This window comes from Bombina bombina, chromosome 11 (assembly GCF_027579735.1).
Source record: "Bombina bombina isolate aBomBom1 chromosome 11, aBomBom1.pri, whole genome shotgun sequence".
Lineage (NCBI taxonomy): Eukaryota > Metazoa > Chordata > Amphibia > Anura > Bombinatoridae > Bombina > Bombina bombina.
The window spans coordinates 169871312-169885216 of NC_069509.1; the positions used below are offsets into that span (position 1 = coordinate 169871312).

The window sequence follows — 13905 nt, forward strand, 5'->3', positions numbered from 1 at the left end:
TGAAGAACAAGATCACTTTATTCAGTTGATACAGAATGAAAAAAAATCATATTAGCATAAGTTAAGTGCTCAGAAATTACATTTGTATATACCGATATACAAGCGCTCAGCTTAAAGGGACAGAATAGTCAACAAGTGTACTGCTCTATTGGACAAAGGGTATTTAACCTCTACTATTAAAGGGTTAAAACCTGAACTTTCACTTGTGACACAGCTACTACAGGATACAGATGGCTCAGCCCCTTAAAAGCTGCAGAGGTACCCAAAATAACAAAACCGTGAACTTTGTTACTTTATTCCTTTAAAGGGACACTAAACCCAATTTTTTTTCTTTCATGATTTAGATAGAGCATGCAATTTTAAGCAACTTTCTAATTTACTTCTATTATCAATTTTTCTTCGTTCTGTTGCTATCTTTATTTGAAAAAGAAGGCAGCTAAAGAGCCAGCAAATGTTTGGTTCAGAACCATAGACAGCACTTGTTTATTGGTGCTGTCCAATCCGCAAGGACAACCCAGGTTGTTCACCATCACCAAAAATGGGCCGGCATCTAAACTTACATTCTTGCTTTTCAAATAAACATACCAAAAGAAAGAAGAAAATTTGATAATGGGAGTAAATTAGAAAGTTGCTTAAAATTGCATGCTCTATCTGAATCACAAAAGAAAAAAATTGGGTTCTGTGTCCCTTTAAGCATTCTGACAAAGAAATACGTTATATAACAAATTCAAATTGCATCAGAATAAACAAACAATGGTTTGCAAGTAATTCAGCCTCCAATAGAAACCTCTCCAACTGCCTACATTCATGTAAAACGGATACAACTACATTTATATTGTGTCTAACTATATCAGACATGATCATTTTTGCCTTTAAACTGTGACTTTAATTGTCCACATAAAACAATATATGTCTGATCGATCAGTTATTAAATACTTCTAGAAATGTTTAACCTCTTAAGGACATATGACGGAATTATTCCGTCATAAAACAATTGAGCAAACTGAAAGCTGTGTCCTTAAAGGGTTAAACTATAAATGCACAAAACGTTGGTGAATATGTATTCACAGTGACAATCCTGATACCCATAAACACATATTACCCATAACCGGTCTACAAACATGGTCACATTCCACTTTACCTTTAAGATACTGCACATACTTCTTCCCTATTCCTTATATTAACTGTATCATATAAACTTGCATTTCAACCATCCTAGTTTAATTAAGTATATGACATTAAAAAAGAATAATCAAAGAAGTATTTCCCCCAAATGTATAATATTCTTTGAAATATTACTCATATGATATTAGGGAACCTGTACTACAATGTTAGATTTTACAAATACTTCTAACCTTCATTTTAAAGAAATATTCTATTACAAAACTAAAATCTAATTAAGAGCATGTCATGTTTGTATTACTTTCAAGTGCTAAGTAACTATTTGACCTATAGCTAAAGTCCTGTTGTGGGAGTTAAAACGAAACAAAACTGGTGAACCAATTGGGAGATAGATACGCATGTAGCAGCCAATCACCAGCTGGATTTTATTTTTGCAGTAGATTGCACCTTTAAAGCTTTTGTTGACAAATGAGACTTGAAATTATGGAGGTTTCTAATACAAAGTTGGGTTTAAACTGTTTTTAAAGAGCTTTAAAGTGATGGTAAAGTTTATTATTTTAAAACACGGTATATGAAATTTATAAAAAAAATAGTGGCACTTTAATTCATTAAAATATTTAAAGGGGCTTCCTTTGTAAAATTATTTACCATTTAGAGATGGTAAACATCACGCCGTTCCTCCGACCACATCGAATACTTTATTTGGCGTCCAGCTCGTGGAACACGCAACGATTGGATGAAGCCGGATTCGTCATCACTCAGCTAAATCAAGTATTCCATGTGGGCGGAGGAACGGCGTGATGTTTACCATCTCTAAATGGTAAATATTTTATAAAGGAAGGCCTTTTAAATATTTCAATGAATTAAAGTGACACTTTTTAAAAAAAAAAATTTTTATATACTGTGTTTTAAAATAATAAACTTTACAATTACCAACTATCAATACTGAGAAAATCAATTAAGCATTTTAAAGTTAAAAAAAATATATATGTAAAAACAGCAATACTTGTATAAATAAATATTTTTTTTTGGTAAATATAGTCTTAGGGAATACATTTTCAATAATAAAATGTAGTATTTACTTTAGCCAATGAATAATTAACTTACAAGCACATTTCTTCATGGTTACAGTTTTGTAAGATAATTATCTAAATTCTAATAGAAGATTCCTTTTATTTGTTGAGCACATTCTGATCTCATAAGATTTGTCATTTTAGCTGAATATGAGAGGTCTTAATCTGTGAAGCATAAATGACAATTGCTTCTCTGATGCAAGAGACTAAACAAACTTCTAGATTAAACAATACTAATAACGAGATCAAACAAATCCTTAATAATAAAAAGTGGTGGTCACAGTAACAACTTCTGGGAACCTTAAAAAGAAAAACATCCCAACAGTAGTGGAACGTGTAAGCCACACATTTAATATAAAATTATTAATTCCGTCTCAATCCTAACCACAAAGACAAAAAAAAAAAGTTAATTATATATAGTGAGGTCAAAAAGGTATTATAGAGAGGTATTAAACTCAAAATTAAGTCTCTACTCAAAGGGTTTAGTTTAAAAAAAATAAGATGAAGATGCAGGTTGTATAGAATTGCTCTCTAAGCAGTAAGCTCAGGCAGTGCACAAGCTCATTCATATACAGCCTCTGATTGGTTCCAAGATAGGTGACCAGGTAAACGTAAGAAACTGGCTTTTCAGGGGATGTATCACTGGCCGCCTCTGGATTTGCAAAAAACTGCTAAACAAAATTAGTTTTAAAAGCATGTAAATCTTTTACAGGGCAATGTCTTCATATATACTATGTATGTATATATATATATATATATATATATATATATATATAATATAACCACTTAAAATAGCTCGTTCAATTTCTGGCTAATTCTACCTTTCCTGGTATATGGGCATTACCACATCAGGTCACCCTAACGCGTTTGTGCGCTGTTTAAAAAGGATTTTGGGAAAAGCGCCTTTTACTGAGATAAGCGAGACGATTGCAAAACAGCACCTGTAGAGTAGATCCTTATAATGTCCTGTACAGCTACAGGATGTGTTGCATGTCTGAGAATTCTGAACAAAAACTTTATACGGTGTTACAAACCGCATTCAATGTTGCTTTTAAATTCTTCCACAAATGATTTGAGAATACAGAGATCTACACCGCAGTGCGAGACTGTCCCAGATGGTGAAGGGTACAGTCATTTATAATTGCATGCTCTGTCTCGCGTCCAAAAGGTTAATGTGAATTTGCCTCCCCAGCTGTGCAGGAGACACGGCTGCAGACACATTGTAGCCATGGGAGCGAAATTCCTAACCAGAACCGCTACAGACCAGACAATGGCTTTGTATGATACAGGAAGCGCACATTTCTGCTTTAGTTTGCATATTACACCAATCAGAAAGTTTCCCAGCTCAAGGCTACTGTCTCGCTATAAGGTCTTCATTTTGTTTGAATTCATCATTTAAAAGGGACATGAAACCCACATTTTTTTTTTCTTTCATAATTTATAAAGAGCATGCAGTTTTAAACAACTTTCTAATTTACGTCTATTATCTAATTAGCTTCATTCTCTTGATATCCTTTGCTGAAAAGCATATCTAGATAGGCTCAGTAACTGCTTATTGGTTGCTGCACATAGATGCTTCATACGATTGGCTCACCCATGTGCATTGCTATTTCTTCCACAAAGGATATCTAAATAATGAAGCAAATTAGATAACAGAAGTAAATTGGGATGTTGTTTAAAATGTTATTCTCTACCTGAATTATGAAAGACATTTTTTGCGTTTAGTGTCCCTTTAAGTGAGAACCTTTGTGTACAGTCTTGTGCTTGGCCTTTAGTTGTACAGTTCAGCATTATAAAAACACAATGTGGTACAGTAATTATGGCCTATTACTAATAATCTATACTTTCAGCTAAAGGCAAAGGTTTTTTTCAATCTATTAACACCCAAACTAATGATGATGTCTGGCAGCCAGTTTTGTGCGTCTTTGCTTATGAAATGATATCAAGTTACATAGCTTTGATTTGCAGTATTCAGATTTGCCAGTTAAAAGTCAAACAACAGATAGAATAGCAGTGAAATGATTAAACAAAAATGAGATTTTGCTTCTTTGCAAAATAATAAACAATGAGATGAGCATTAATCATTTACTGCTGTTTTCTCATCCGAAATCTCAAGTTTCTTCAAGCTAGACAAAAGAAAAAAAATGTGTGTATATCTATATATATATCTAGATATCTCTGCAGCTGTCTCTCCTCCTCACATTATGTGGTTGACTCCATATTGTAATTAGTTATGAAGTTCTATGTAAAATTTGTGTTACTTAAATGGAAACTACAGTCAAAATGAACATTTCTAGATTCGGATAGAGCATGTCATTTTAAACAACTTTCCAATTTACTTTTATAGTCTGACTTGCTTTGTTCATTTGGTAGCCTTTGTTGAAAAGCATACCTAGTTAGGCTCAGGATCAGCAATGCACATGGGAGCTACCTGGACATATATGCCCCTTGTCATTGGCTCATTCAACAAAGGATAACAAGAGAAGGAAGCACATTTTTTTTTAAGGTTTTACATCCCTTTAATGCAAAGTGTCCATTCCGAGCTTTTCTATAGGATTATTCTATAGTTTCACAGCTGCATATTATCTATTATTATAATAAATGTTTATCTTAAATGGGACATAATACTCGTATGCTAAAGCACTTTAAAGTGATGCAGCAGAACTGTAAAAATCTGACAAGAAAATATCACCTGAGCATCTCTATGAAAAAAAAAGGGAGATATTTTACCTCAATTTCTTCAGCTCATCAGAGTAAGTGCTCTGTGAACAGTTATACTTCAGCTGCAAGTTTAAAAAACTAAAAAAACCAGCTGAGGTCATGTATTGCTTTGCGGTGATCTCATGAGATTTCACTGAAATTGCGTGATATTTCATAGTAAACTTCCTTAAACTGAATAGGAAATAACAGGACTGTCTGCACATGCCAGATGCACTCTTCCTTGCAAGTCCTGGGGCTAGCATCCTGATTGGCTGCTTAAAGACTCTTTACTGTGGAGTGTGAATCCTTAGGATATTTTGAGGTAAAATAGGTGTCTTTTTTTACATAGAGACATTCAGGTGATATATTTTCTGGTCAGCTTTTTACAGCTATGCTGCATCACTTTCTAGTGCTTCAAAATTTGGGTATCATGTCCCATCAATGGGATTTAAAAAAAAAAGTAATTTGTAATGAATTTAACATTTTCGGTTTAACAACACACAAAATAAGCTGTTTTGCAAGGAAACAACTTGCAGTTAGAATGGGTATTTTATATAAGGGATACAAATCCTTTTTATAAACTCTGTAACAAATAAAAAAATAGAATATTGCTCACAAGTGCAATGCTCTAAGCAGGTTTAACACTTAGATAATCCAATAGATTACATTTTTTTCCCCCTGCCATTTCCAAAAACATCAGTTTTATATATTAATGCTATATTACACTATATTAGCGCTGCCAAATCTGTTGGCGCTCTACAAATAACGGATAATAATAATATTAATGCTAACCTCATATAGCATGACCTGAAACAAATAGATTTGGTCATTGAAGGATAAACATCATTCACAGTATATTTATCCCAAGCAGCTAAAAGTTGTTTTCTCCAGTAATACAAGATAACTGCGTTCCACAACCTTGGTACCTGGTATAGCAGTAGGCCTAGGAAATAATGAAAAATATAATGCACAACACAATTAGTGTTGGTTGTTTTGTGGATTTTTTTTCTTCTTATTATACAAATGCAAAAAACCCCCACAGTAATTGCAGGCCCAACTGGCAATGAGAGTGTTAAAGCTTTGCTGAGAAACAAGCTTGGTGGACACAGATTTTCTCAAAACTGAACTAAAAATTAGTATTTCAAAATGTATAAAGGCTATTTTGAGTTGATATTTGTGTGCTGAATAAACCAAATCTTTTTCTTGTAAAGCTTGTGGAACTCTCTCTCTCTCCACCAGTCAAGCTGTGGCATATGTCCATATCAACGAGTGAGCATGAATACTTGAGTACATGCATGCTCTCTTAGTTACATTCTGACTTTTCAGGGATAAATAAATAACATATTTAATGTCCCCTCTTTCATGTGCTTGATAGAAACCATTTTAATATCACGTCCCTTTAACAGAAGTGTTACGCGTTTCGTAGCATACACAACAGGCCAGTGAGGTAGCGATATATTAGCAAGTCTCTGATTTTCCTTGCAAAAATAATAAAAAAAATAAACATAAAAAAATTAAATATTACAAAAAAAAAAAAATTTGAGACAGATATTTATATTTTTCAAACAAATGCTTTTGAGGGCAAAAGTTCAATAATACTGGTGGCTTTAGCTGTTAGAAATACTTTTATATTTTGTTCTTTGTTCATTTATCTCTTCTTTGGTTCTTTTGATGCAGCTAAATATTTCCTCAAATAGCACCTTGTATTCTGGTTGTGTTGTTACGTTAGGACTGGCCTGGTGCCTCGTGGCGGAACCTCCTCGGCTGGAATCCATTGGCGAGAGGTCCAGGGCAGGCTTTGATGTCTGGACAGACTTGTGACTGATACACTCTTCCTCCTGTTGGCATTTCTGGAGCAGCTCTTCGTATTTAACCTTTAAAGCGCTGTATTGTGCATCTACCTCATTAAGCAGAGAAATGCCTCTTTGTTTTACAGCTTCAGTCCTCCTAATGCAAGTTTCTTCATGACCGTTCAAAATGATTTCCGTAGCAACAGTTGTCAAGAGACGCTCACTGTTACTTCTCTTAAGAGGTTTTTTCTCCACATCAGGAAGTTCTAGAACAGCTGCGTGATCTTCCTTATCTGGAGTCTCCTTGAAAGAGATGAATATGGACTCTGGAATCAGCTTTTCCACATTGCTAGCAAAAACGTTCTCCGTCCGACATATCTGGCGCATCTCTGCCACCTCTGCCTCCAGTTCTTCTGCCCTTGTGTGATAGGAGCTTTGTTCTTGCAGTATGTTCTCCAGCTCAGCATTTTCGGTAAGTACTTGTTTATGTTCCTCTTCCAGGGTTGCTCGTTTCTTCTGCTCGAGGCTTAGCTGAGCTTCTAGAACGGATAATGTCTTCTTCAAACAGTCATTTTCCTCTTCAAGAGCGCCTGTCTGAGAGTGCACAGAGGTGATTTTCTCAGCAAAAATATGATCATACACAAAATACCTGAAAAAAATGCAGAGGAAAAACATTCTTAATACACAGACAGATAAAAATAGATTTAGGATAATTGTTAAAAAAAAACACAACAACCCAACAACAACCCAAAACAGATTCATAACATCTGGCATCGGATAATGGTAATACAAGTCCAGGCACACAGATTTGCAGTCATGATGGAAAATACTTAAATGGACAGTAAACACCTTGTAAATACATTTTCTGAATGTTGTTATAACAGATTAACACCTTGTCTGCTGCAACACTTCCCTTATTTGGAGGAGCCAATCAAATTACAGGGCTTGCCACTGCCATTGTTTTAACAAAATTTTAATTGTTTGACGTCTGCAGAAATGAAAAGATAAATTGTAAATTAGGGACAGTTATGTGACAGGATTAGGCTTGTGAAGCTGCCATGAACTCTTTCCGTTCAGATTTAAATTACAGGACAAATAATGAAAGAATATTGCTAAATTGGTTTACTATGTATAATTACACATTTAATATTACAATCTCAGTGTTTAACCCCAGTTTAGTCAGCACTAAAATTGTTACTGTTTAAAAAGATAGATAACGACTTTACTACCCATTCCCAGCTTTGCACAACCAACATTGTTATATTAATATAATTTATAACATTTAAACCTCTAAATTTCTGCCTGTTTCTAAGCCACTACAGACAGCCTCTTATCACATGCTTTTTTTATTCGCTTTTCACAACAGGGGAGGGATAATTCATAAAAGCCATATAGATAACATTGTGCTCACACCCGTAGCTTGTGGAAGACACTGCACTAATTGGCTAAAATGCAAGTCAATAGATAATAAAGTCATGTGATCAGGGGGCTGACAGAAGAGGCTTAGATACAAGGTAATCACAGAGGTAAAAAGTATATTAATATAACTGTGTTGGTTATGTAAAACTGGGGAATGGGTAATAAAGGGATTATCTATCTTTTAAAACAATAAAAATTCTATGGTAGACTGTCCCTTTAATATTAACCCCATGCACAGTAAGGACAATACATGACCCATAAAAAGATAATTACAAAAATGTGTCTTCAAAATCTTAATTAGTATAAGGTGATGTCATTGCACAGAGCATAATGACATCATACACAATAAGGCATGGGGGGGGTTTGGCATATTTGTTCCTGCACATTGTAATGTAAAAACAAAATGGTCTAATGTGTCCTTTACAAACTGTATTTAAAGGGATATTAAATACTAGCTAAATTCGATAGGCAGATAGAGGTTATTCCCCGCCTTCCTCTAGTTATGGGTGCGGACATGTTGAACTCTGTTTTTCACTGCACTCCAGTGCTGATGTATTTGCACATGTGTAGCAACTCTCCTTCAGATACCTGCTCCGTAACTTAGGTTCAAAAATGGCGGCATCCTTAAAGGGACAGTTCACCCAAAAACTTTCTCCCCTTTAAATTATTCCCAATGATCCTTTTTACCTGCTAGAGTGTATTAAATGGGTTGCAAGTAGCTCCTTTACTCATATTTCAGCATTTGAAATAGCTGATTTAGCTTGTGGTTTCCCAGCCTATACTGAAAATTTTGATACTGGCGTATACGCTATTGACAAGCCTAAGTAAACACAGCCAGCAGAAGGAATTAAACTCACAGTGGGGGGCAGGATAGTTAAGTAATAAAATGATAATTTTCCATTGTTCTCTCTATGTATTGAGCTTTGGTGTTCCAGACAAATATAAGATAAGGAAGCAAGTCTGTGTACATAAAAGTGATAACATAATGAGATCTGATATTACCTGAAGCTCAACCCATTGTAATAGGCTGTGGTTTCAAAGCACAAAACCAGCTACTTCATATACACAAATAAACCTGAAAATGCAATTTCTCAAATATTTTATACTCTGCAGTTGGTATAACAAGTCATTTAAAATACATTTATGGAAAAACAATTTTACAGTGTACTGTCCCTTTAATTAGAGGGATGAAATTTTAGTGCCCCTTTAAACTCCACAAAAGAGTTAAACACATAGTAAGAAAAAAATAAAATAAAATAAAATAAAAGTTATGAATATGCTGTAATAATTTTTATTCCATTAGAGCATATTTTTAAAGGGACCCTGTAATCTCAATAACCGGTACATTTATAGGAACCGCACTAAACAGTTGCTGAGTTTGGCGATTAACTACAAGTTTCAGCAGAAGTCTTAAACACAAAAACCACTACACATATTTTAAGAGGTGAGAACAAGATAATGCAACAAAAAAAAAAAAACTTTAATTTTACTGTCCCTTTTTAAACTGGTATGTCTGAATTATTAAAGTTTCTATAAAATAAAGTAACAATGGCTGTCTTTAGAGTCTATATATTGTGTTATATTCAATACAAGCGACATTTGCACACTTCATATGACCCCTAGTTATCAGCAGAAGAGATTAGATAATAGAAACCTTTCAACACCGCTGCACCTATTACTTTATAAAAACTTGAAGGAAATCAAAAAGCCCAGAATATTCAGAGCTAAATGCCAGCCCATTTTTGGTGAACAACCTGGGTTGTCCTTGCTGATTGGTGGATACATTCATCCACCAATAAAAAAGTGCTGTCCACAGTTCTGAATAAATAAAAACAAACTTAGATGCCTTTTTCAAATAAAGATAGCAAGAGAACAAATAAAAATTGATAATAGGAGTAAATTAGAAAGTTGCTTAAAATTGCATGCTCTGAGTCACAAAATAAATTTTTTTTTGTTCAGTGTCCCTTTAAACTTTCATGATTCAGAGAGGGCATACAATTTTAAACAACTTTCCAATTCACTTTTATCATCAAATAAGCTTTGTACTCTTGATATTCTTTGTTGAAAGCTAAACCTAGCTTATTTGCTAATTTCTAAAAACTTGAAGGCCGTCCCTTTTTTCAATGCATTTGACAGTTTTTCACAGCTAGGGGGCATAAGTTCATGTGTGCCATACAGATTGTGACCACATCCGTGGATTTACAAGTGAGAGGGCGCTTATTGGCTAAATGCAAGTCTAACAAATGAACTGAGATAAGGGGGCAGTCTGCAGAGGCTTAGATACAAGGTAATTACAGAGGTAAAAAAAAAGTGTATTTATATAACAGTGTTGGTTATGCAAAACTGGGGAATGGGTAAAAAAAGGGATCATCTATCTTTTTAAACAATAAACAATTCTGGAGTAGACTGTCCCTTTAATGTACAAACTGCGAGGGCTGCGGTTGGATCTGATGCTCGCATAATAAAGCTGACTGTAAAGCAGAAAGGGGCAGACTCATTTAAAGGGACAAAAAAAAAGTCAGTGTATATAAGAGCACTTAAAAGGGACAGCCAAGTCCAAAAAAAACCCAAAACTTTAATGATTCAGATCGAATATGTAATTTTAAACAACTTTCCAATTTACTTTTATCACCAAATTTGCTTTGTTCTCTTGGTATTCTTAGTTGAAAGCTAAACCTAGGAGGTTCATATGCTACTTTCTTAGACCTTAAAGGCCGCCTCTAATCTAAATGCATTTTGACAGTTTTTCACCACTAGAGGGCGTTAGTTCATGTGTTTCATATAGATAACATTGAGCTCATGCATGTGAATTTACCGAGGAGTGAGCACTGGATTGGCTAAAATACAAATCTGTCAAAAGAACTAAAATAAAGGCTTAGATACAAGGTAATTACAGAGGTAAAAGTGTATAATTATAACTGTGTTGGTTATGCAAAACTGGGGAATGGGTAATTAAGGGATTATCTATCTTTTAAAGCAACAAAAATTCTGCTGTTGACTGTCCCTTCAAATATATGTTAAGGTTATATTAAGCCTTGGGTGCTGTGAGCAGTCGCTAGCACTCAACTACCTTTTTTGCAATCTGGGGTCTCCCACCCGCTCCTACCCCGGCGATCAGGCCTGCATAGTGACAGGCATCGCCGGGCTTCCCGTTACGTGCGGTGACGTCAAGCACAATGACGTCACCGCGCAAATTTAAAATTGTCAATACAAAGTACAGGGAAAGGGGGCATGCTGCTTAGAAAACTCAGGGATCTCAGCAGCTACAGACCCACCATTGGAAAGGTAATTGCCTAACCTTTCCAATGGTATAAGTCTTGGGGATTGGGGGGGGAGTCTTTTTTTTATTTGAAAATAGTAAAAAAACAGAAAAATATTAAATCCAGCTTAGCATTCTAATAAGGGTTAAAGGTATTTAAAATAATTTTGAAACTGGGAGTGCCTGTTTGTGCACAGCTCACACTTAGAGATCTGCTGTTCACTGGCTAATAAGGCAACTCCCACAGCTTTAGTGGTGGAGAGGAACATGCTCAACTAACAAAAACAAAAAAGTATGTTTTTTTAGCACAAGATAGCCATTTTCTGAAAATGTTTTTTAAAACAAATTCTCCTGCAAACTCCCACGCCAGGCGCATTCCCAGGTGAGACAATCAGGAGTGGCATACTCAAGAAGCTAAACATTTATAGAAAGAAAAAACAAGTAAACGGCACTCCTGGAGTATTGCTGTAAAACAAGCAAATGTATTGGTCACATTACAAGCATGGTAAATGAGCCTGAATGCATCCAACGCACTTTTTTTTTTTTACTATGTGCTTAACTCTTCTATATGAGTTACACATAGTTAGTGACAACAATTTGTTCAGTAATAAAATACACTAATTAGTGTTATATTATTACACATGATTTCCCTAAAACCAAATCCTAACTATACAAATGTGAATGCTACTACAAAGTAATCATTGTCCCAGCAGTTTGATTCCGAACACATCGAACCATTGTCAGAGTAGCCAGTGACTTACTTGCGCAGGTCGTACAGCTCTTTCAAACAAGAGACGCTTTGTGTGGATCTGGACTGCTCAAATCTCTCTCGATTCCGACACAGTCTTCCGGGCTTCTTCAGCTCTTCCACCTGCTTCTGAAGGCCGTCAACATGAGCCTGCAAACCTTCTATTGTCTCTGTGAACCTGAGCAAAACATGGCTCAGTAATTACTTGTTCTCTACGATCACTGGTTAGAGCTCAGGGATGTTAGACATAAAAGAGCAAAAAGAAAAATCCTCTAATGTATTTCCACATAATTATTTGCTTAATACCTGCAATGGGGTTAAACACATTGTTAAAAGCCACCTCCGGAGCAGAAATGCACTACTGGGAGCTAGCTGAATACATCTGTTGAGCCAATGACAAGAAGCATGTGTGTGTGACTGTATTACAGCTTTTTTGTTGTGGTTTGTGAAAAATGTATATTCCTGTCTTAATGAGTAATTGAGCATTCGTAGGAAGTTCAAGTGGTACTGAGCTATTATTTTAAAAGAGACAAGTGCATTTTATTTGTGAAAATAAGTATTTTAGCCCTATATAAATGTATTAGCAAATACAAAAGTTATCAAAATTTTAATGATGGCTTTTTTGTGTGCATATGCCACGTGCACTCATTTAAAACACTGTGCCTGCTCTGAGAGACTACAGTGACATATTTGTCAGTTATGATGAAAACCAAGTCATCAAGATACAATATATGCTCTCTGAGTAGGCACAGTGTTTAAAAGTGCACGAGGCATATGTACATATTAGATGTGCACACAAGAAAACAAAATTTATGCTTACCTGATAAATTCCTTTCTCCTGTAGTGTGGTCAGTCCACGGGTCATCATTACTTCTGGGATATTAACTCCTCCCCAACAGGAAGTGCAAGAGGATTCACCCAGCAGAGCTGCCATATAGCTCCTCCCCTCTACGCCACCTCCAGTCATTCGACCAAGGACCAACGAGAAAGGAGAAGCCAAAGGGTGTAGTGGTGACTGGAGTATAATTCAAAAATTTTTTTTACCTGCCATAAAAAACAGGGCGGGCCGTGGACTGACCACACTACAGGAGAAAGGAATTTATCAGGTAAGCATAAATTTTGTTTTCTCCTGTTAAGTGTGGTCAGTCCACGGGTCATCATTACTTCTGGGATACCAATACCAAAGCTAAAGTACACGGATGACGGGAGGGACAGGCATGCTCTTTATACAGAAGGAACCACTGCCTGAAGAACCTTTCTCCCAAAAACAGCCTCCGAAGAAGCAAAAGTGTCAAATTTGTAAAATTTGGAAAAAGTATGAAGAGAAGACCAAGTTGCAGCCTTGCAAATCTGTTCAACAGAAGCCTCATTCTTAAAGGCCCAAGTGGAAGCCACAGCTCTAGTAGAATGTGCTGTAATTCTTTCAGGAGGCTGCTGTCCAGCAGTCTCATAGGCTAACCGTATTATGCTACGAAGCCAAAAAGAGAGAGAGGTAGCCGAAGCTTTTTGACCTCTCCTCTGACCAGAATAAACGACAAACAGGGAAGACGTTTGTCGAAAATCCTTAGTTGCCTGTAGATAAAATTTCAGGGCACGGACTACATCTAGATTGTGTAGCAGACGTTCCTTCTTCGAAGAAGGATTAGGACACAAAGATGGAACCACAATCTCTTGATTGATATTCCAGTTAGTGACCACCTTAGGTAGGAACCCAGGTTTAGTACGCAGAACTACCTTGTCTGAATGAAAAATCAGATAAGGAGAATCACAATGTAAGGCAGATAACTCAGAGAC

At 35.7% G+C, this 13905-nt stretch overlaps 1 protein-coding gene across 1 annotated transcript in view; it reads right to left on the reverse strand.

The window, feature by feature from the left end:
• The window catches only part of CDR2 (cerebellar degeneration related protein 2), a 40760-nt gene continuing 26855 nt past the window's right edge, over positions 1-13905 (reverse strand). The window contains exons 4-5 of the mRNA XM_053694794.1: positions 12125-12289; positions 1-7334 (exon numbers count right to left, since the gene is read on the reverse strand). Coding sequence (XP_053550769.1) covers positions 6503-7334; positions 12125-12289 — 997 coding nt within the window. The 3' untranslated portion in view covers positions 1-6502. The remainder of the gene's footprint in view (positions 7335-12124; positions 12290-13905) is intronic.